This window comes from Bos javanicus, chromosome 22 (assembly GCF_032452875.1).
Source record: "Bos javanicus breed banteng chromosome 22, ARS-OSU_banteng_1.0, whole genome shotgun sequence".
In the NCBI taxonomy this organism is placed as follows: Eukaryota; Metazoa; Chordata; class Mammalia; order Artiodactyla; family Bovidae; genus Bos; species Bos javanicus.
In genome coordinates this window covers 52047879-52071171 of record NC_083889.1, presented here as the reverse complement: position 1 = coordinate 52071171, position 23293 = coordinate 52047879, and the positions used below count along the sequence as shown (strand labels likewise).

The following is a 23293-nucleotide window of genomic DNA, read 5'->3' as shown; positions in this document are numbered from 1 at the left end:
CTTTCCGCCTGTCGTGACTGTTTCTTCATCCTGCTCATCTGCAAAATCAAACATGAAATTGATTTAACAGGTAAATGCTCTTTGGATTACTTGGAAACTTTAAGGTTTAAGGAAATGATACTGGACAGAGACAAGGCAAAAAGGAGAGCATTATTAAAGCAAATTCACTGTGAATAATTCAGTAAATGAGATCCGTACACAGGAGCATAGAGGCGACTAAAAATTCAAAGCACAAATCATTAGATTTCCAACAATAGGGAATTTATAATTAATTACTGCTTGGCCTACAATCTTAGTCACAATCTTACTTAATAACAGGTAAGGGACTTGATTAGGGCTCCAGCCTCCTGAAGTTTAGTGAAATGAAGTAATGACATTTCAGATCCCAGAGGAAATGAATAAAGAATGCGGAGTAAAGAAGGAGGTGATAATCAATCCCTAAGGACAAAGTTCTGGTAAGAGTATTTATATATACCTTCTGAGGATAGGGACTCCAGGACCTAAATGCTAGCCTTGCAAAAGAACAGAGGCAAATCCATGTATAATTTAAATAGCTGACTTCCATAGCAGAAAGGCAGATAACTTTCCACAGTGCAAAGGGTAAGAGGTTACGGCACAAATAATTACATTATTAACTTCCTGTAGTATTTTTATTTTTAATATAATTATTCTGAGTCTTGGCAGTGATGAAGCACTGTAAAGCTGAAAGAGAATACAAGGAAGCCATCTTTTCAGTATTTTGCCATTATTCATTCAGCAAATATTTCTAAGAATCTGCTACTTGAAAAGCACTAAATAAATTGCTCAGACTAGGGGTCAGGATCTCTAGCCCACAGGCTAAATCTGGCCCACTGCTTGTTTCTGTAGGGAATCTGGGGAAGTGACTTGGTGTGTTCCTAACCGATAGTTAACTGATAGGAAGGGTGGTGTACTGCGCCTAGACTGTGGCACAACACAGCTTGTGATGAATTTCTGCAGCGTGAAATTTTGGTGTGTGTTAGGCAGAGGGTACCCTACATGACCAATAAGAACAATGATCTTGGACTCTCAAAGGGGCTTCTGTGGCTGGAAACACTGCACGCGTGCTGCCACAGGAAGAGTGTACTCCGTGCGACCTCTCAGGTGAGCGAGCACACGGGAGGAAGCCTGCATGCAGACTCTGCCTGTATCATCTTCCCTTATGATCTGTTCATGCTGCCTATGTCGCTCTGATATATGTCAGCGGAGGGTACAACTAAATGCTGAGTTCTACCAGTCCTTCCAGAGAATCTCCAAACCTGGGCATGATCTTGGGGATTCCTATCTCACCTGCAAGTCAATGTGATTTTTGCATTTTTGAATGATGAAATTTAAAAAATTAACTGAAATTCAAATTTCAGTGTCCTTAAATAAAAGTTTTATTGGAATAAGCCATGATTATTTGTTTATATATTATGGATGGCTGCACCTGCATTATAATGGCAAACTTGACTAGTTGTACCAGAATGCCTAAAATATTTATTATCTGGCCCTTTTTAGAAAAAAAGTTTGCCAACCCCTACTTTAGGGATGTTTAAATACATCCTTTAAATGATATAAATATAGTATTTTAACAGGTAATAAGGAACTAGCATTCCAACATTTAACTTAATTTTATTTATTATCTATTATGCACCAGCCACTGTCCAAATGCTAAAGACACAATGATGAAAAAAAAAAATCCCCTGTATTTATGGAGCTTACATTCCAGTTATGAGTGGTAGGAGACTGAAGAGAAAATAAAAGATACCAAATGCTGACAACTGCTATACAGAAAATAAAAACAACGTATTTCAAAGAGGAATTGAGTGGGTAGATCTTTCAGAGTCCATATACCGGGAAGCCTCTCTGAAAAGGTGACATTTAAGCTAAAACTTGAGAGAAGGACAAAGCAAGCATTTCACAGAGGGAAAGAAGCCAAATCAAAGGGCCTCAGGTGGGGATGTACCTGATGACTTCACAAAACTGAAAGACGAGTGAGCATGAGAGAGAGGCTGTAAGAAATGAGCAGAGTGCAGTGAGACAGAGCGCTGCACTACCGAAAGACCTGGATCTGGATCTGTGCTCTCTCAGTAGCTGTGCGCTTAGGAATGTTCCTGAACCTCAGAAGTCTTCATTTCCTAATCAATAAATTGGGGCTAACATGGTTTTATGCAAAAATGCAGACATTTATAGAATGACACCTGACATGTCTCATGTAACATAAAGATGGACACTGTTCCTTGATTTTTAAGTTAGAAACAAATAGCCACAAAGCAGCAGTGTGGTAAGTTACAGTATTACTGACATTAGTCCTCCTACTCTGCACAGGGACTATTTTTTCAGAGGAAGTGACTAACAGAAAGAAATCTGGGTAAAGCTGTCAAAAATGAGCTTTTGTCCTTTGGGTCATAGTAAACCAAAGGATAATCAACTTCTCACTAGATGCTGGTAGTACAATAATCGCTCTCTGGTCAAATTATACTATTTCATTTCAGTTTAACAGATTTTTGTCCTTGAGGGAGTCTTGGTACCCAATGGAAATACACTTCTGATAATACAATATACTGATTCCTAGATGGTGGTACAGAGTCAATGTTGTCCTCCTGCCAGGTATGGACACATGCACTCTCACCTCAGCCCCTGGATACTGACCTTTTAGAGATTTCAACAAAGAAATGACTGTGTATACTTAGCTTGGTGGCATATAAGGCAAAATATGGATCAGTTAAAACAATGAACAACTCTGAACAATTCCCAGTTGATGGATCAGTCAGGTTATAGCCAGTGCAGAAAGTCAAATGCTTAAATGATCCTTGGGAAGCCTGTTGGTCTGTGGATGTAAAGTCAGGACAAAAACTTCAGATTCCAAAGAGTCAAACCCTTCAGTTACGGTCAGCAGCATCCACAAGCACAGCCCTCCTGAGTGAGACCTCTACCTGCTCACTAACACAAAGGGAAGATCTCCTATACCTAGCACTAAAACTCTTTATCCAGTCAGGACCTCATTCCTTCCCTAATCATGGCTTCAATCTGACTCCTCTGATAAAGTCTACTACAAAAATACTACAACAGACACCTCACTTTTAAAAGAACAATTGTCCACTCCCTTAAAACTATGGAATAATTCTTTTTTGGGATTTAACTTTTAAAATATAAACTAGCATTCTGTTTAACAAACTGTCTCAGTGAAGATTATTCAAGTCTTAAGAATATTTTACACTGCCAGAGCACTGAGAATATAGAACATAATACTGTATATCATTAGCTTTTGTGTTTTTGGCCTTTCGGTCAGTAGATAAATGATGGTTATAAAACAGACAATATAAACTTATGGACAATGAAAATTATTACTAGCTATTTAAAATCTATATTCTGTTACTAATGTTAAAAACAGCTATGAAAGAAGCATTTTGATAGTAACTTTATTTTGTTGACCTAATAGTACCTCTCTATAAACTGTCATCAAGACACTTTTCTGCTTTACTTTCAACATAATCAAAAACAGAATCATCCACTGATGTCCGATGACAGGCTTGAAGCCAGAAAAAGCAGGATGTATTTAGTGAAATGAAGTAGAAAAACGCTCCCAAACACCCACACGTCTGCCATCAAGAATCACAGCAATTAATTTGAAATACAGAATTCACCTGACTAGGAGATAGTAAAGCCAAGACTCTTTTTCCACGTAAGGAGATCTTGAATATCCCCATTAGGTCTAAAATCCCATCAATTCATAAATTTAATATATACTGAAAATACTAGGATTCCCTTTGACTTTCACAAATGAACAAAGTAATTGAGATCATTACTTCATATATAACTTTCATGAAAAAAGACGTTTCAAACTATTTTTAAAAATTGGAACAAATGACTACACTCTTTTCTACCCTCACAACACATCCGAGAGTTAGACCTTACTTGTGAAAATGTACTCGATACCCTGAAAATACAGTAGAAGGATGATGTGACTCTCATTTTATCCTGTTAAGGAAACTTTCTGTTGGCTTACAAAGTATTAACAGTTACCAGATTTTTGTTCTGAAGACATAATCAATTTGCACATATCATGAAACAAGTATTCCAGGCAGATTATAAAAAGTGCATTAACTACAACTGTTTCCTTAAAACTCAGATATTCTGATTTAGGTATCATACTACCACATTTGCTGGTTTGCAAGAAAACATTATGCAGAGAGAAGGAAATTCATAAGAATGCAAAGAATGGACCATAAGAAATTAAATTTCCTAATAGGTAACTAAGCAACAATGGTACTAACCTAGCCATAGTAAGTATCTGTGCTGGAAAGCACAGCAACTGAAAATGACACCTCTCAGTAAAGAAAGGATTCTCAAAGGACCTGACATATCTCTGAGACAAAACAACACGAAACTATAGATTTTGATTTTTACCTAGATCGGCCACAGTTCCTCCTTTAACAGGTGTATTTTCACTATCTTTCTTTGGGTTTACTAGAAAGAAAGAAAAAAAAATCATGCTTTAAGGGGAAAGTTCTACTTGTTTTTAAGAAAACAGAACAGAAGATTAAAAAATACATGAATCTCAGGGCAACTCTACTGTCATTTAATACTCACCTCCAAGTAAGTATCTTAAGCTCAGCTAAGAAATATCAACAAAGTAACAGACTATATTTTGTATTAATTAAATAAGCAGAACTCTTCTGTCATCATAGAAGTAAACAATACAGAAATACAGATAAAACCCTGAAAAGAACCTTTTAACCCCTTTACCAAAATTATGTTTTATTATTCTTTTGTACGCTTGTGCATCCCCATTTGTGTGCCATTCATTAAGCCAGACAAATTGAGGGAGCACTGATACCTTTCACATCAGTGGAGACTTGAAAACATCCCGAGGGTTTTAAATCTTACGGGTGTAAAGTTATCATTCTGTGCTTAATCCTTAGTATTCTCTTTATCTCATGTTATAATGCACCTATGTATCTTTCCATGCATTTTTAGTTACATCTTCTTTTTTTGTTCTTTTGGCTGCACCACAAGGCATGCAGGATCTTAGTTCCTCAACCAGGGATCAAACCTGCACCCCTGCAATGGAAGCACAGAGTCTTAACCACTGGACCGCCAGGGAAGTCCTCTTTCATTTTTAAGAGCATCTGTGTCCATGAGTGGATCAGAAGGTAACTAGCCCTATGTCAGCAGAAACTTAATTTATCTTCAATTTTTCATTACTCTCTAATCAACATTCTTTTATACTTATCTTTACAGAGACATGCAATTATTTAATAGGGATTCTGAAATTAAGACTGCTACTGGATGTGTACTTTTTTATTTTGGCCACACCACGCAGCAAGCATAGGAATCTCAGTTCCCTGACTAGGGATTGAACCTGTCCGTGCCCCCTGCGTTAGAAGCACAAAGTCTTAATCAGTGGACTGCCAGGAAAGTCCCTGGATGTACCCATGTTTAAATTTAGGAGATAGCCAAATCACGTTAAGTGGCTTCATCAATTTATACTTCCACTGAGAACTAGGGACGTACAGCAAGGAGAGACTCATCCCATGGCACTGCTGAGAGGGAGTAAATCACAGCTAACATCCCCATGTCTACGCAAAAGGAGACAAACCATTTTTTGGAAGAACCACTTCCTCTATGTTGGGTACAGGTGTTGGGTCTTCCATGTCCTTGGTAAGATCTTCCTGCTCATCTTCCTCTTTCTGACTTCTCCGCTTCCCATAAAGACTAGCTTGGCTAAGACACAAAAGATAAGTGAGCACAAGACTGACTACAGCTACTTATAGCAAACAATTTCAGAGATTTTAACTGTATTGTTGGGAATCTATGCTCAGAATCACTTTAAGAAACAAACATAAATCCAAACAAATTAGATACATTCCCCAAATTACATCTAACCTGTCAAGAGGAAAATAAAAATTACAGGGCATAAGAAATGGCCACAGAAATCCTACAATTCAAACTGGAGACAGTATCCTAAAAGGCAATTATATCAGTATAGCAAAAAAAAACTTTGCCTTGGAAATACAGCAAGTATTTTAAAGATCATAAAGAATCACACAAGAAATTTTCTCGAAGATATATACAACTAAGTGGGTGGTTTGGGTTTTTTTCTTTTGGTTTGTTTGTTTTTTGTATTCTTCCTGGCTCTCTGTATCATCCAAACACCAGGAACTGCAAAGTAAAATCACTAAAGGCAGTACTAACATTTAAATTTGTAAAAATTGCCATTGCTCTTTCATCAATTCAAGCAAATCAACATCTATTTTTAAAACTAACACACACAAGAAAGCCTATTTAAAGTTCACACAAGAATGGACTGATTCCTTATCTTGAAGAATTACAGGAACTACCTCATTTAATGTGATGTGTATTGACACAAAAAAAGGAATAAAAGGACCAAAAAAAAAAAAACCCACCCTCAGAGAGTTAGTCAAATGACAGTTAAGCTAAACCTTGGGAACTAAAACAATTCACTAAAAAGTTGGCTATGTTTCAGGATGAGTAAAAGCATAAGAAAAAAAAACTTCTGTTTTGGGATAATACTTTAGAATATACTGACAGGGAAATGAGAATGGAGAAATAGAGTGAAGATTCCTCACACTGCTGAGAGAATGCACACAGCTCTCTTTCTACAGCGACAACGTGTGGGCACATGTGAGACTAAGGTATAGAGTGTAAAATAATTTTTAAAATAAAAATTATAGGACAAATTTTTAAGCCTATGAAATTAAAGGGGACAGACAGATCAAATACTTTAAAAGCAAGAAAAGATGCAAGGAAGATGAATATAACAAATGTTAGGAAAACAGGTTTCAAGATGTTTTCGTTAGATAGAGTATTCTAAGGGGGAATTTAAACCAGCAAAGTCCTGCTCATTAGAAGGCAGATGCATACATTTATTTGGGGAACGTCAATGTGGTGAGTTTTATACTCAAAAGAATGACGCTTCCCTGGTGGCTCAATGGTAAAAAACCCACCTGCCAAAGCATGAGATGCGGGTTCAATCCCTGGGTTGGCAAGATTCCTGAAGGAAATGGCAACCTAATCCAATAGTCTTGCTGGGAAATCCCATGAAAAGAGGAGGTAGGCAGGCTACAGTCCATGAGATCACAAAAGAGCTGGACATGACTAGGTGACTGTAAACAACAATACTTACAGTAGAGGCTAAATGCCACCACTGTGAGCTTCCTGGACATAACGTTTTGGTTCTGTGGCCACTCCTATCCTAGCAGCCCATCTTAGGCCATAAAGGGAAAAGTAACATAGCAATTTCAGGCCCCAAAACACTTGGAAAAGTTGTTATATTACAGGTAGCTCTGAAATCTCTGAACATCAACAGTACATTTCAGAATTTATGAAATTTATTTCCTAAATTTGTAAGTTTAGGAAATAAGGTTACCCTCAACGCCCAAAGAACAATCTATTTTAACAACAAATATATGTGACTTGACAAAGATAACAAAAATCTTTTCTGTATCTGTGACTAACTCATTATTATTATTTATGAGACTAAGAGTTTCTTAAATTCTCTAAAAGCTTCTACACATGTTTAAGAATGCTTCAAGTAACCTTTCAAGAAATAGTGTGACTCAAGGCATGCTCTGGGCAGCAAAAGGCAAATGTGGCTAAAGAAAGTCACAAAAGGAAACCAATGGAAAAAGATGTCTGCACTGTGAAGGTCTACTTGACAACAGCCAGAAATTCAACTAATTCACTATCACATGAGAAAAATAAATTCTGTAAACTCTCATCTTCTAAAACTAAACTGTAACCTTTAATAAACTGTTTAAAATATATTTTGAGCTAGACAACCATGAAATTATTAAGTATTTACTTAATATACATTTATTATGTACATAATATATACTATGTATTATGGACCATCTGTTATCTACTTCAGGGCAGGAAGACCTATACAAGGTCTTTAAAGTCTCACTTAATCCCCACAAGAACCTACTCAATAGAAACCAAAACCTCCACTCCAGCAAGATTCACTAAATACAAATGTGTCTTACTGAACAAGGCACTACACTGCTATACCATGCAGAACATAACACAGAGGTTCACTCCTCCGTAAGTCACTTGGATCACGTACAGGACCAGGTGGTAAAATCAGGGAAATACAGTACCAAGTCCAAGCTAGACTTCCTACAGCCAAACGTCCCCTGTGAAGGTAAAAATCTGGGAAGTCCTTTAGAGTTTGTTTCAGGGCCTCCTGCATCACAGTGCAGTTCTTACCCTTTCTTCCCACTCTTCTTCCGGGATTCTGTGGGTGTGGGGGGCGGAGGGGAAGGTGAATGTTTCCTCTTTCGAGCATTAGCTGATGCTTTTCTATCTCTTCTCTCTGGACTTCTGACTGGCTAGGAAGAAGGAAATGGAAATAAAGATCAGCCAGCTTTGTTGATGTCTCAGTTTCCACAAATCCTTGTCCAAAACTAAAATTTCACAAAGAAGATGTCAAACCTACTAGCTCAGAGTAAATGAAAGGCACAACATAAAGCATCCTGGACCATTAGCAGCCAGAAGACTTTCCCTACCTTCCAGGTGACACACCATCGATAGATACGTAAGAACCATCCCACAGGTATTCAAACTTTGCTAGAGAACAGACATGCTCAAACCCTGTACAACTAAAAACTGTTCCTGTTCAAATTCTGTGTTTCGGGGGGGTGGGGGAGGAGGAGGGAAGAGAAGGGAGGGGAAACATTTACAATAACCACTGGAAAAAACATGGAACACATGCTATTAAATTAACGAATACAAAGACTGGCTGAATAACCATGTGAAAGAGTACCAGAACCTACTCCTAGTTCATCATTAAAAGAAATACAAAAGATGATTCAAAAGAAGTAAAATTTAATAAGCCTGCAATTTTTTATTTAAAAGCCAACCCACAGGAGTAAAACTACTCCTGTTTGCAGATGACATGATCTTACATATGGAAAAAGAATCCACAAAAACACTCTCAGAGCTAATAAATGAGCTCAGTAGAGTTGTAACATGGGCCTGCAATGTAGGAGACACTGGGCTGATTCCTGGCTCGGTAAGTTCCCCTGGAGAAGGGATAGGCTACCCACTCCAGTATTCTTGGGCTTCCCTGATGGCTCAGACAGTAAAATCCACCTGTAATGTGGGAGACCTAGGTTCGATCCCCGGGTTGGGACGATCCCCTGGAGGAGGGCATGGCAACCTATTCCAGTATTGTTGCCTGGAGAATTCCCATGGACAGAGGAGCCTGGCAGGCTATAGTCCATGGGGTCACAAAGAATCGGACGTGACTGAGAAACTAAGCACAGCACAGAGTTGTAAGATATACTGAAAAATCAATACACAAAAGTCAGTCTGTAGGTGATAATTACTAATTTAAAAGAACAGATCATAATAAATACACCTAAAATGATCCAAAGTATTGTATCTGAGGTTAAAAAAAGAATCAGAGATTAAAACATCAATTAAACATCAGTGTCCTCTGGTATCCTCATACTGCTTACAACTATCCATTTCCTTTCAGAAGCTCTGTAGCATCAAATTCAGAATGTGGATTATCTTACAGGCCAATCAAAGAAGTTTTTGTTTGTGTGTGGCCACAACCAAGTGGCATACAGGATCTTAATTCCCCAACAAGATACTGAACCCATTCCCTCTGCAGTAAAAGCACAGTGTCTTAACCACTGGACCACTGGGAAAATCCCCTGATCAGAGAAGTTTTAAAGAAAATCTAAACCACGTATCTCTGATTGTATAGTCTGAAGTTAAAAGTTTTAAAGGGGGATATTAGTTTTTATATAATCCCCCCTAAAATAAGTGAATAAACAACCTAAATCGGAGCAGGAGTAGATCTGAATATGCCAATTCAATAATGTAGTGTGGAAATCAGAGTATTTCCAGTAACAAAAGACTCGGCTTGAAATACATTAAGGAGAAACAAATACATAAGCATGTAAGTGAGATGGCTGAATGGCATTGCTGACTCAATGGACATGAGTTTGAACAAACTCAGGGAGACAGTGAAAGACAGAGAAGTGTGGTGTGCTGCAGCTCATGGGGCTGCAAAGAATCGGACATGACTTAGCAAATGAACAACAACAATATAAGTGGGGGAAGAGTAAAATTTTAAAAAAATTCAAGTCAAATGCCAAAGAAAATAGGAATTTAAAAGATATGAAAAAGACTCAGCTTTTAAATATTTTTTTCTTAAAAATAAAGAATCTTCAGTGTGTGACAAACAGTTTTAGTAAGAAAGTCTCAGGGCTGAAAATAGGTACAAAAGAACTATACGTTCTAAATTATTTGTTAAATGTATTATGTCTCAAGATTTTTTTTCAGAAAACTAAAATACAAGACAAAAAGCAAAAATGTTAAGTGTCCCCAGCAAAATAGACTTCTGGACTCACAGGTGTCCATCTGAAAATGTCATAACCCAACACGAACACGTCAGCCTTCTTCTCAGTCTCAAGTGTTTCTCTAGTGACACACCCACTTCTAAACTTGTAACTTATAAGGAAACATGGATAAATATCTAAGTGGCTTAAGGATTAAGTGTTAACTATCAAGTTCGCCCACCTCAAAAGAGAACTGAACTATAACTTTTGAGATCTTTAAGGCCTACATTTTATTGTGTGTGCTAATTCACTTCAGTCATCTCCAACTCTGTGCGATCCTAGACTGTAGCCCACCAGGCTCCTCTGTTCATGCGGTTCTCCAGGCAAGAATACTGGAGTGGATTGCTACACCCTCCTCCAAGGGATCTTCCCCACCCAGAGACAGAACCTCTCTTACATCTCCTGCATTAGCAGGCGGTTTCTTTACCACTAGCGCTACCTGGGAAGCCCAACAAAGTTATTAAAAAATATTAAAATTAAATCAGTTTTCCTGTGGAAAATGATATTTACTTTACAAAATTCATACTCAAGATCTAGAAACCAAAATCAGTTGTACTGCCTTACATAGTGCATGACCCACTTTAAACCTTAATGACTCTCTGAGACTGTCACGCTCCTTTTTGGGAGACACCAGCTCCTGAGATGGTCATTATGGTCATTTAGTAACTTTTTATAGACACTTGATGGCTGATGAGCCTTGCTTTGTACGTTAGTTTATTAATAAGATTTGATAAGATACAGGCCAAGGAAGAAAACACCAAGAGAAAAAAAAATGGTGCCGAACCAAATACCTCTTCATTCTTTGTTGAAATTCGCTGACGAAAACTCACGGGCTTCCTGTTCTCATCCACCTCATAATCCTCCTCATTCATCCATTCATTGAAAACATCAGTGTCCAAAATCCATTTTGCATGAACCTAAAATCACATCAAAGCATTAAGAGCTACATAAATAATAAACTGCTAGAGTTTTAAAGTACTCAAAATGAAACAAGCTGATTTATTATACTTAAAGCTTCAATTCATATAGTTTAAAAATATAAGACTTAATGACATATGAGTAGCAACTTAACCATGTCTAATTTTTATTCCACGTCTTTGATTGAGCAAATAGTAAAAAAGCATCACTAGTTTTGTGTGCACTGAGGTTTTGATAATCAAGACCCTTAAAGTTTATAATCATGTCCTCTTTTATTTCGTTTTATTAGGATATAACTGAAAAATAAAAGCGAAGGCATTTAAGGTATACACTGTGATTTGACATGTGTACCCTTTGTGACGGATTCCCCGCCCCAGTGAATCCATCCCTGCACATATTTATCTCGTGTGTGTGTTAGTATGAACATATGAGAGCATTTAAGCCTACTCAGCAAATTTCAAGTCTAAAATACACTGCTTTCAACTTTTTTCATATTTGACATTAGCTCCTCAGACCTAATTCATCTTACAGCGAAAACTAGTCTTCCTATTTCTCTTATTTCCCAATCCTTGGAATCCACTTTTCCACTGTTTCTAGGAGTAAATTTTTTTTTGTATTCTACATATAAGTGATACCATATGGTATTCGTATTTCACTATGTGGTTGATTTCACTAATCGCTGCATCTTTATCTTCACAAAAATCAGTGACAAAAACATTCAAAAACAGAAGGCCCAAGAAAATCATTTCCTTATGCATAAAGGATGTATCTATATTTATACATTCAATAACATTCTAAGTAATTACAAAAGATAAATTTTAGATAAATTTCAAATGTTACAGCATTTGAAAACTTAATAGTTTTTCAAAGTACTGAAAAGAATATATATATTTTAAAAGCAGAGAGGAAGATTCACATTGTACATTCTTTGCTATCCATCAGACCTTGGTAGAATTCTCTTAAGAAAGTATGTTAGGACAGTATGAGTCATTCTGCTGAACACCTTACAAACAATATGATCTCATTTAATCCCTCTAAAGCAATGCAAGTTAGCCTCTCCAGTCTTCTAATGAGCAAAAGGGGCAGAGTGTCAGTAAGCTGCCCAATTACCTACCCTACTAGAGAGAAAACTTAGATTTGCACTGAGTTGTGCCTAAGCTCTTAAACTACTATGCTCTATTAATCTTTCTCATAAAAACTCCTTCGCATCAGAATAATATAATAGGTTGTACAATCTTACATAAAACCAGCCCAGTTTCCTTACCTATAAAATGATACTATGGTAAACTGCTATCAAGCCCAGTCCTAAACTTGTGATTTAGTGTATAAGTTCTAAACTTCTATGCAGAGTACGTCATGTGAAATGCTGGGCTGGATGAAGCACAAGCTGGATCAAGGTTGCCAGGAGAAATATCAATAACCTCAGATATGCAGATGACACCACCCTTATGGCAGAAAGTGAAGAGGAACTAAAGAGCCTCTTGATGAAAGTAAAAGAGGAGACTGAAAAAGTTGGCTTAAAACTCAATATTCTACATAAGACACTTCACTTTCTTTTTCCAGTTTTCAATGAGAGAATGGTTTGGATATAACCTCTTCAGTTACATTTAAGGGTGGTTTTTGTTGTTGTTTTTAAAAATCATCTTCCCTGAAGATAATGGAACAATACAAATACAGAGGGAATTGACACGCTTTACTGCAGGGTCAGATAGTGAACATTTTAGGCTTGCAAGCCATATGTTCTCCAGGTCTATTCAACTCTGCTGCTATAGTGTGAAATCAGCCACAGAATATATATAAATGAAGGGGTTTGGTGATCTATTAAAATTTTATATGCAAAAACAGGTGGCTTTAATTTATGTAAGAGGATACAATTTGCCAATCTTTGTCAAAGGGAAACATAGTTTTATCCAATTGACACTCCATATATCAGACTTAGTAGAGGAAAAAATTTCAAAATGTATAATTACTATAGATTATTCTGAGACCATCAGTGAAATCTGAAGAGAATTATACAACTTTACTGATATAAAAGATCTAAATAAATAGGGAGATAAACTGCTTCCACAAATTGAGACACTCAATACTGTAAAGACGTCAGTTCTCTCCAGGTTGTTCTACAGATTAAATGTTAATTCCAATCAAAACTTCAATGAGTTTAATATGGACCTCAACAAACTGATTCTTAACTTTATACAAAAGTGCAAAGACCCAAGAGACTCCTGAAGAAAAAAGTGGGAGTACTACTCAGAACAAATCAACTAATTAAACTTCATAACTGCAAGAAACAAACCACGACTTGTGTAAAAGCTTACTTTTGACAGAAATGGCATGGGTCATTGGGAGAGAAATCCAGGTTCAATATTTTCCCACCCTGAATGGAGAGGTGATCTAACACCACATCAAGAAAAAATCTTTCCTACATCGTAACATGTTAAAAAATTAATTCCAAGAAGATTAAAGATCTATATACAAAATGCAAAACTAAAGAATAATTTTTCAAGATGATATAGGAAAATATTAAGATGACCTCAGTAGTGAAAAACAAAAAGCTAAGCTTACTAGGAAAATCTATTTTTAATACAAGTAACTGATGATATAACCATGCATGTTCTTATGCAGAATATCTAAATAATATCCACAAAGAAAAAGACGATGCAATGGAAAAAAGCAAGAGGTAGAAACAAGCACTTCATAGAAGAAACACCAGAAGTGAAAGAAAAGGTGACATGAAAAGGTGACAAAGCTAACAGGCAGATGCAGAAAACAAACACATGGTTACCAAGGGAGAAAGGGGGGAGATTGACATAAACACACTACTCTACATAAAACAGATAATAAGAACCTATTGTGTAACACAGGGAACTCTGCTCAATACTCTGTAACGATCTATATGTGACTAGAATCTAAGAAAGACTGGATATATGTATAACTGATATATACTCTGCTGTACAGAAGAACACAACCCTGAAAATCAACTATGCTCCAATACAAATTTATTTTTAAAAAATGACCAGATCAAGCGGCAACAATGAAATACGAACAGTAGACTAAAATACCTAAAGACCCATTCCATATACATCTTTACTTCAAATGATTTGGAAAAAATATTTATATGCAAGTATCAAATAGTAATTCAAAAAGGGAGTAAAATGTTAACAGGCAAATGTGGATAATGGGTATACAGGTATGCCAAGTACTATTCTTTTTCTTGCAACTTTTCTGTAAGTTTGAAATCATTTCCAAATTAAAAGTTTATTTAAAACAAAAAGTAATTTTTGCTAACTCCATGTGGAATCTAAAGCTCAAAGGCTATCTCTCTGAAGGTCACACAATTAGAAATAGGCTGAACCAGGTCTAAAATATAACACTTAGATCCAATTCAAGTGTTGCTTATCCTATGTAAAAGTCAATAAAAATCACATATAATCACTCATGGAAAAGAGCTACCTGTAAAAACACTAGGATAGGGACATTACAAAAAGAGTTTGGAACATCTTTTGTCCCAGAAAAGTACGAGGTACGCAAAAATGAATCAAACAATGCCAAAAGATCACAGGAGGCAGCTTAAAGGAGTTTCCACTGGCCAAATTCAGATAATTCATCAAAATGAAGTAGTACTGTCAGTGTTCTGTGAGTGCATGCAGAGCACAGACACATATCAAGGGAGAATGGAAGAGTTGTCCCCACTGTGAAATGCCACTGCAAACAGACAGCATCAGTCACAGAAATTATTCATGGATGAGCAAACCTTCAGACAGAAATTCAATTTAAAAAAAGGGTATTTCTGCACTCTCAAAGTTTTTCCCTATAAAATATCTTAAATGCTGATGAGAAAAATGGTGATGTTACAGTGAGAAAACCAGGCAGATAGTATCTTAACAAATGATCCAACCATCAGCCATAATGGGGAAAATGGACAATACGAGGTGTCTGGTATGATGCACTGAGAAGGCTACAGTATTAGGTATGGAATTCTGCAGCCCAAAGTGCACAGCTTGAATGTAATAATGAGGAAACATACAAACTAAAATTCAAGGACCTTCTACAACTATAACAACAACCTATGTATTTCAAAAATGACAATGTCACAGAAGAAAAAAAAAAAAGAGCTGCAAGTTTCAGATTAAAATAGAATAGAGATGTAACAACTAAATGTAATGTGTGATCCTGAATTGGATCCTGGATCAGGGTAAAAACTTAAATATACAATAAAGCTTACTGTATCAACGGGACAATTCGTGAAAATGGAATATGGGTCCTGTATCAGGTAATAAATTATTTCAATAATTAATAAGAGGGGAATCTGGAAGAAGAATATAAAACAGTGCTTTGCTTTGTACTATTCTTGCAACTTTCAAAATTATTTCCACACTAAAAGCTGAAAACATTATAATAGAAATGAACAGTAAGATGAGTCTATATAAAAGTCAAGCAAGCACTGCTCCTAGCCTTCCTAAATGACATCAACAATGTTCAACTCCACTTCTAACACTCCTTTCTCAATATCTCAAACCACAATCGAACTTGGCTTTGAGGTGTCCTCAAACATCACTGCAGACATCTGATCTAAGACCTGGATAATGAGGTCTTCAAGACCATAGGTATCTCTTAATAGGATGATAAGAAAGAAAAGTCATCACTCTGTATATATTTCTTTAAAACACTGTTGTTAAGAATAGCTAAGAAGAGTTATTAACTTATGAAACAGTAAATTTTGTTTTTACTTTTTAAAAAATTCTGTTTTAAAAAGGATCTCTCACCTTCCATGGTTTTTCTGGAATCGGTGGATCTTCAATTTCTGCATCAACATCATTACTATGGACCCAAGTATCATAGCTATAAAAAAAAAATGGAAAAAGAAATTAGAACCCAAATTCATTCACTTTGATCTAGAGGTAAAAACACATTTTAGAAATACTGTTAGGATCCAGTAATAGCAAATTATCACATTCTTTTGTCTCTAACACTCTAACAAGAAAACTCTCCTGCAGAGGTCTACAGTAATCTTCACGTCGTGAAACCCAAAGGTTAAGCCTCTGTGCACAGAACTTTAACATGTTAACCACTCCTCAAAGGATGTCCCTTACTTGTCCTCTAAGACAGAGCTATTATCTGGCATTCCTTCTGGACACTAGCCTCTCCTCTGTCTCTATGGCTAGTTTCTCCTCTCCTCCCAAATCTCTTTAACACTGAAGCCCCAAGTTTCACTTTTTGGAACAATCCTCTTACCTATTCAATCCCTTGATGATCATCTCATGCAGTTCCACGGCTTCAAACATACACTGATGACTTGAAATCTTGTATCTGCCTATCTTCCCTCTTCTCTGAACTCTGGACTCATAAATTCAATTGCCAATTCCACATCTCTCATTATATGTCAAATAAAGCTTCCAAACTTAATACACTCAGAAGTCAACATATAATGCCATCCCAACCCCAACAACATGACCTAGCAAAAAATCCCAATTCCACTTTTCTTGTTGTTATGGCCAAAATCCTTGGACGATATCCTTGACTTCACTCTCAATTGCATCCTATAATCAAATTATCAACAACTTCTATCACTTCCACCTTCAAATTATGTCTGGAATCTATCTAACTTCTGACACTTCCACTCTGGGGCAAAGCCCCTGGGATTCCATTTTTCACAGAACAACCAGAGCAGTTTCTTTTAAAAGCTGTCAGTCCACACCACTCACTGTTTAAAACCTTCCAACTCGCACTGAACTCAAGAGTTAAAAGTCAAAATCCTTACACTGGTTTGCCAAGGCTTCATGATCTGGTCCTATGACCTCATCTCCTAGTACTCCCTCTCACTCATGTTATACTCAACCACATGGGCTTTAGTAATGTGCTTTACATACACCAAGCGGGGGTCCCTTCACACCCTTTATATATGCTCCTCACTACCCAGATATACACCTAGCTCACTCCCTCCTATCTTCACATGTCTCTGCTCAATGGTTCTCTTATCAGTGAAATCCAACACACTGATATAAATTACTCCCCTCCCCCGCTACAACCTTGAAATAAGTATAAAATTACCTACCAAGTTACCTACTTTATCAATGCTCCTATATTGGCCAATAAATCATTATAGAACTAAGTCATAACTAAATGAAATATAAATACGGTAACAAGCACTGGCTGGCTTTAGCCACTTCTTAAAAGTTAGTTCAAAAGCATCTGGAACAAGTACAGCTCAACATACCTATAAACAGCACTGTGGTAAGTTTTCTAGGAACATTTAAACATGAACTGGCAGGAAAAAAGTTCCTCTGCCAAATAACTAACTATAACAGGTAAAGATTATGATGGTGATTAAAACTTATATTCTTTAAGTCTTAGTGAGAAAATGCTGCCCAAGAAGTGAGGACACAAACTAAGTTTCTAAAGATAATGAACTAACAAGGTCCCTTGAGAAGATAAGACATGAGCTAGCCATTACAATTTATTTGATTTATAAACAAAAGCCTAGCAAAAAGGCTAACATGTCTTATAAAGTGTTAACTATAAAATTCGTTTCAATCCTGTGCTTTATGGAGCTTGGCATAGATTTGAGTTTCCACCTAAGTGTTTCAAACTCCAATAGTTCCTGTGACAGTTCTTATAATGCTGAAAAGTTTAATAGTGCCGTGAATACCTAAAGCCTTGAGATAAGATATGTTCTCTAGAAAGAATTTACCTAAATATTATTATTTTTTAAAAAATGTTAGTTCATGTAAAGTGGTCAATTATAGTTCAGAAAAGGTTGACAAGCAAGCTAACTTGATCTTGGTTCTAATTAACTCAACTTGTATAAAAACTGTTCTTTAAATTTTGAAGATACCAAAAAATGTATTTCTTTCTCAAAAAAATATATTTAACAAGTAAAATAAAGTTACTCAAACAGATTAACTTAAACACACCACATAACCAAGACATTATATGTCTCCTGATGAAGAACACACACCTATGCAAGTTTTGTTCCTTTCCTAAACTGAAATAGATTCTGATCAACTCTAGACCCAGAGAATGGAGAAACGTTCAAACACATCACAGTGACGCCATAAAAAATCCCAGTGTGGTAAAATCTGCACGACAAATAACCCAATTTCTTGAGTAATACACTGTAAGGAGGGGTGAAGACACAGGGAGAACTGAAAAATACTTAGGAAATAAAACAACATAAGATGTGTTTAAATTCTAATTCTAACAAACATCAATCTTATCAATTAATCAAATGTATCATGTGTCAATGATTTGATATCTGACATTAAGGAATTCCCTGAAATTTTTTAGGTTTGAAACTGGCTTTATGCTTATTTCTTAAAAAATAAAACAAAAAACTTATCTTTCAGAAATGCATACTGAAATATTTATAACTGAAATACTGAAATGATGTCTTGGATTTGCTAACAAAAATGTGGTAGCAAAGGCTAAAAATGGATGTGGATACAGATGAAAGAAGACTGGTCTAACATGAAAAACCCACAACGGAGAGTCTGTTCATTTGACAAAAGTGAAATGAACACGTGAACAGCTCTACCACAGGTTTAAGATAAAGGACGTGAAAGGTTATCCTTTTCCTACATTCCCTCTGTGCAGCCATAACATTAATAATAAGAGCCACTATTTTCAATGACATTAGTTCTTGTTTATAACATTAATTCACGTCTAGATACTGAAACACAGTATGAGTTATGGTACATGCTTCATTTTATACATAATTTCATCCTTAATAAAGAATCCATAAACTGAAAAATAAAATGACCTATTTTTTAATAAAATGGCCTATTTTTTAAAAATAAATAAAACTAACAAGTCATTAAAACATCCAGAAGAAATATTCATTTCCTAAAGGAAACAAATCCAAATTAGCAGTTGGTATTAGACTGATTACTTAAAGACTGTCTTGACAAACACAGCAAACTTATCAGTTTAAGATAAATAAAGCCTGTGAACTCCACTGAACTCAGTAACTTAATAAATATGAAAGTCAGTAAGAGAATACTCAAAAGAACTGAGTTCACTGACTAAAACAAATCAACAAAATTGTTACTACTCAGAAAGCAAAACTATATATAAATAACTGATGAAACTGTTTATATACCAGGTCTAAGGACATTTCAACATTACCTGTCAGGGTAAAACCCCCAGTGTACTAACACCTGCTTGTCTTTTCTCATCACAGGTCTCAACCACTCTTCTGAAAGGGAAAAAGAGAAAAAACTTTAGTCAATCTGACAGAAGAGATGAATCAACTATTTCTTGGACTTAATTTCTACCTAGAGTTTTTGGTTTGCTAGAAGCTCCTCCAAAAATTCCTTATTAAGGGGAGGTTTTTCACTGGTTATTCAGACTTACTAGATTCTAGGTCTATTATCCATCACTCTTGATAAAACCAACTGTCTACTTCAGTAAAATACTCCCCCCTCCCACCCACCTGCCTATTTGTCGCCAGATCCACCCAAATCAAGACCACTATGTTCTTTACAGCTTCCTTTCCCACACAGAACCGCTCCTTCATTTTTCTGGTAAGCTTTGCAATTATGACACATCTTTCAATGTGTAAGCCATGCTTCAGCTCCTTGATGAAAGTTTTACCAATTGCTCTTTTCCCTCCAGATTCACTTTCTCTGGTATCCTACAGCACTTCATAGTGCTATATCAGAAGTTTTAGCAATAATACTTGATTATATGTGAATGACTTCCTGTTATTTTAGCCCACCCAACAAGAGTGTAAACAATATGACATAGTGTAGATACTTTCAAGTTTTCTGAACAAAAAGAGATGCACATGTATATAATCAGATGATTCTTGTTGATTTAATCATAGCTGAATCATATCTGCATTTCAGTACTTGTTATGATTCCTTTGGTAGCTTAGAAAATTCTGGTAGCTTAAAAAACCCATTTCCAGTACTAAAAAGGAACTAATGAGGTGATAACCCCTTGAATCTTGCAAAAAAGCAGAACAGAAAAACCAAGTGAAATCAGCTAAGTAAAACTGGCTTCTCATTGCCAACATCAACAGGGAATAGCCCCAGCTTCACTGACTAATGCCATGAAGTCCACAAACCTATAGGACAGGTTTCTGTCTCAACGAACTCAGTGTTGATGGGAAACCAGCATACTCTGAAAGCCTGGGCACCCACAAATCAAGAGTTCACTCAATGGCTTGTTGCAGCAACAGCAAACTTGTGGTACGGCAGTCAGACACTAGAGAGAGCAAGAGATTATAATTTCCTGAAAGAGAAACTAGCAAAGCTCTCTGAGAAATCATATATTCAAGCCCAGAAACTGTCTGATGGATGCCAGGTCTCAAGCTGGGCTTATCTGTGCAAGTCTTTGCCTGTATCAAGCCAGGCCATAAAGACTGAGAGATGCAGCTCTTTATCCAAATGCACAAAACACAACAGGGAAAAAAAAAAAAATACAGGAAGTGAAAGGGAAAAAGGGCCAATCAAAGGAATAAAATGAATCAATCGTAAAGAAACAAACATCTATGGATTACCTGACAAATTCAAAATTATCATTTTAAAGAAGCTCAAAGTACTACAAGAGAACACACTTAAAACAACTAAACAAAACTAGGAAAACAATGTATGAACAAAATAAGAATTATCAACAAAGAGATTCAAACCATAAAAAAAGAACCAAACAAATTCTGGAGTTTAAGATTACAAGAACGAAACTGAAAAATTCTCTAGAGGGGTTCAACATCAGACTTGGCCAATCAGAAGAAAGAAAGCAAACTCAAAAACTGGTGGTTTGAGGATACATGTATATGTATAATGGAATCCCTTTGCTGTACACTTGAAACTAACACAATATTGCTAATCAACTATACTCCAATATAAAATTCCAAAAGTTTTTAAAAACTAGTCATTTAAAATTATCAAGTCAGAGAACAAAAAAAATTAAGAACAGATAAGAAAACCTAAGGGGCTTTTCTGTCTATCTAAATAATTTATTTTGAACAAGATATAGTCTGTTTTCCTCTTCTAAATAGTATCTAAATTTTTTAAAATTCTCTTTTCTTCTCTGAGGAAGTACACATTCTTTCTGCTAAAAGCAGTAATTCAACCCATGTTCTTAAACCAATCCCTTTATCCCTACCAGGTCTTAACTCAACTATGTGCTCTGCCCAGAAATATACTGTAAAGCCACCAATGAAAAACACAACCCAAACCATCTCCAGTTTCTTTTCCCTGTCATACATTCTGGGGCAATGGTGATCTTCCACCAACTCTACAACTTGCTCTCATTTGCAAGTTACTGAAATTCCATTCTCAAACGTTATCAATTATTTCCTGATTGACCAAATGCCTTATATCAGGCTTTACTTTCTGTAGAAAAATTCCACTGCCCACCGCTTGTATTTGGAAATGTTTTCCTTATCTTCCCTTGACTGTTAAAGATATGGACCATCCTGGTTTGCCATTTGACTTATCTCCTGTGCTCTCCTGATATGTGGATTTATCCCAGACAGTGGTTACACATGCCTTCATCCAGCAATTTGAGACCTTCCCAATGGTTCCTGTTCTCTAACCAGTTTCCTTTTATCAGGTATCCCAGGAATCGGCTCCCAGGAAAATTCTCCATCTTTCTTCACCAAACCATCAAAATTTGTTTACCCTCTGCTTCACTCACCAAATAAAAACAAAACTCTTTAAATTAGACTCATGTTCTCTGACCTACTCACTCTTATTCCCACTATCCTGATACACAAAGTTCGCCACTTGATTTTCCTCAAATTTCATAATTTACTACCTTTATGGTTTTATTTTGTGCCCCCTTTAGCATACCATATTCAAAATATTACTAATATCTTAAATATCACCTTTTATTTTAAACTTAACTAATCTATATAAAAGGCATACTGCATTTGAAAGAGTTTTACAACATGGTTGTAATGTGCTGAGGCTGGTACTGTTATCATCCGCAGTTACCTAAAACGGTATATGTAATAAGCCCAACACAGAGCTTTGCTGAGAGTCAACATTTACTTGTCAGCTTCTCTAAGGTAAATCCTATATGTGAAGAAGCATATCTTACATTAAAAAATAGCTTCCAATATATTAAAATCAAAATGCTATCTCCTAACAATTACCATAACTACTGACAGCAACATACCAAACAACCATCAGTATGTAGTAATCCAGGTTGTGTTAAACAAAGGAGAAAAACAAAACCAGCATGAATAAGAAATCTAGATATAACAATTACAGTTCAAGTCTTTTGTAAAAGGTAATTTTTTTCAAAAAGTTCATAACCTAAAAGTTCCATACCAGCCTTATTGGAGGAGAGTTAGCCAACAACAGAATGCTATATACACAGCTAATTCACCACCTCCATCTAGTGGAAACCAACTGCTATTACCTAAAAGGATAAAAATCTGAGAAACCACCAATTAAACAGGGAAGGCAGAGTGAGGTTTCACATTTTATAAAAGTATCATAATCACAGAGCTAAAATTGTGACTGTTACAAATCAAATCAAGATTTCTGCATCAAAACGGATAATGAAAAGACCTGAATGCCATAGCTAAACTATAAAACTCTTAGAAGAAAGACAAGTGTAAAACTTCATGACTCTGGATTTAGGAAATGGTTTCCTACATTTGACACCAAAAGCACGAGCAAGCAACCAACCAATCTAACCTCTTACAACTATGGTTATCTGTTGGAGCTGTAGTGATGGCCCCCTTCCATTCTTGACATTATTCTTTCTCTTTCTGTTGCTGATGTCACACGATTTTGTCTTATTAGTTTTTTCTAAGAACCGTTTCTGACACCGTTCATCATCTTGCTATTATTACTTTCTAGTTCATTAAGTTTTGCCCTTGTCTTTATTATTATTTCCTTCTTCTTGTAGGTTCAACTTGCTGTTGTTTCTCTAAATTCTTCAGATAAATTTCTTGTGAACCACTGAATTTTCAGTCTTTCTTTTTTCCTAATACGTGCATTTAAAGATAAAGTTTTCCCTCTGAGCATAGCTTCGGCTGCATCCTA

At 36.1% G+C, this 23293-nt stretch overlaps 1 protein-coding gene across 3 annotated transcripts in view; it reads right to left on the bottom strand.

The window, feature by feature from the left end:
* The window catches only part of SMARCC1 (SWI/SNF related, matrix associated, actin dependent regulator of chromatin subfamily c member 1), a 124839-nt gene that overhangs the window by 72593 nt on the left and 28953 nt on the right, over positions 1 to 23293 (bottom strand). For all 3 annotated transcript variants that reach the window (XM_061397641.1, XM_061397642.1, XM_061397643.1), the window contains exons 7-13: positions 19416 to 19485; positions 16058 to 16133; positions 11168 to 11293; positions 8233 to 8354; positions 5603 to 5727; positions 4411 to 4470; positions 1 to 38 (exon numbers count right to left, since the gene is read on the bottom strand). In XM_061397641.1, the coding sequence (XP_061253625.1) occupies positions 1 to 38; positions 4411 to 4470; positions 5603 to 5727; positions 8233 to 8354; positions 11168 to 11293; positions 16058 to 16133; positions 19416 to 19485 (617 nt within the window). The remainder of the gene's footprint in view (positions 39 to 4410; positions 4471 to 5602; positions 5728 to 8232; positions 8355 to 11167; positions 11294 to 16057; positions 16134 to 19415; positions 19486 to 23293) is intronic.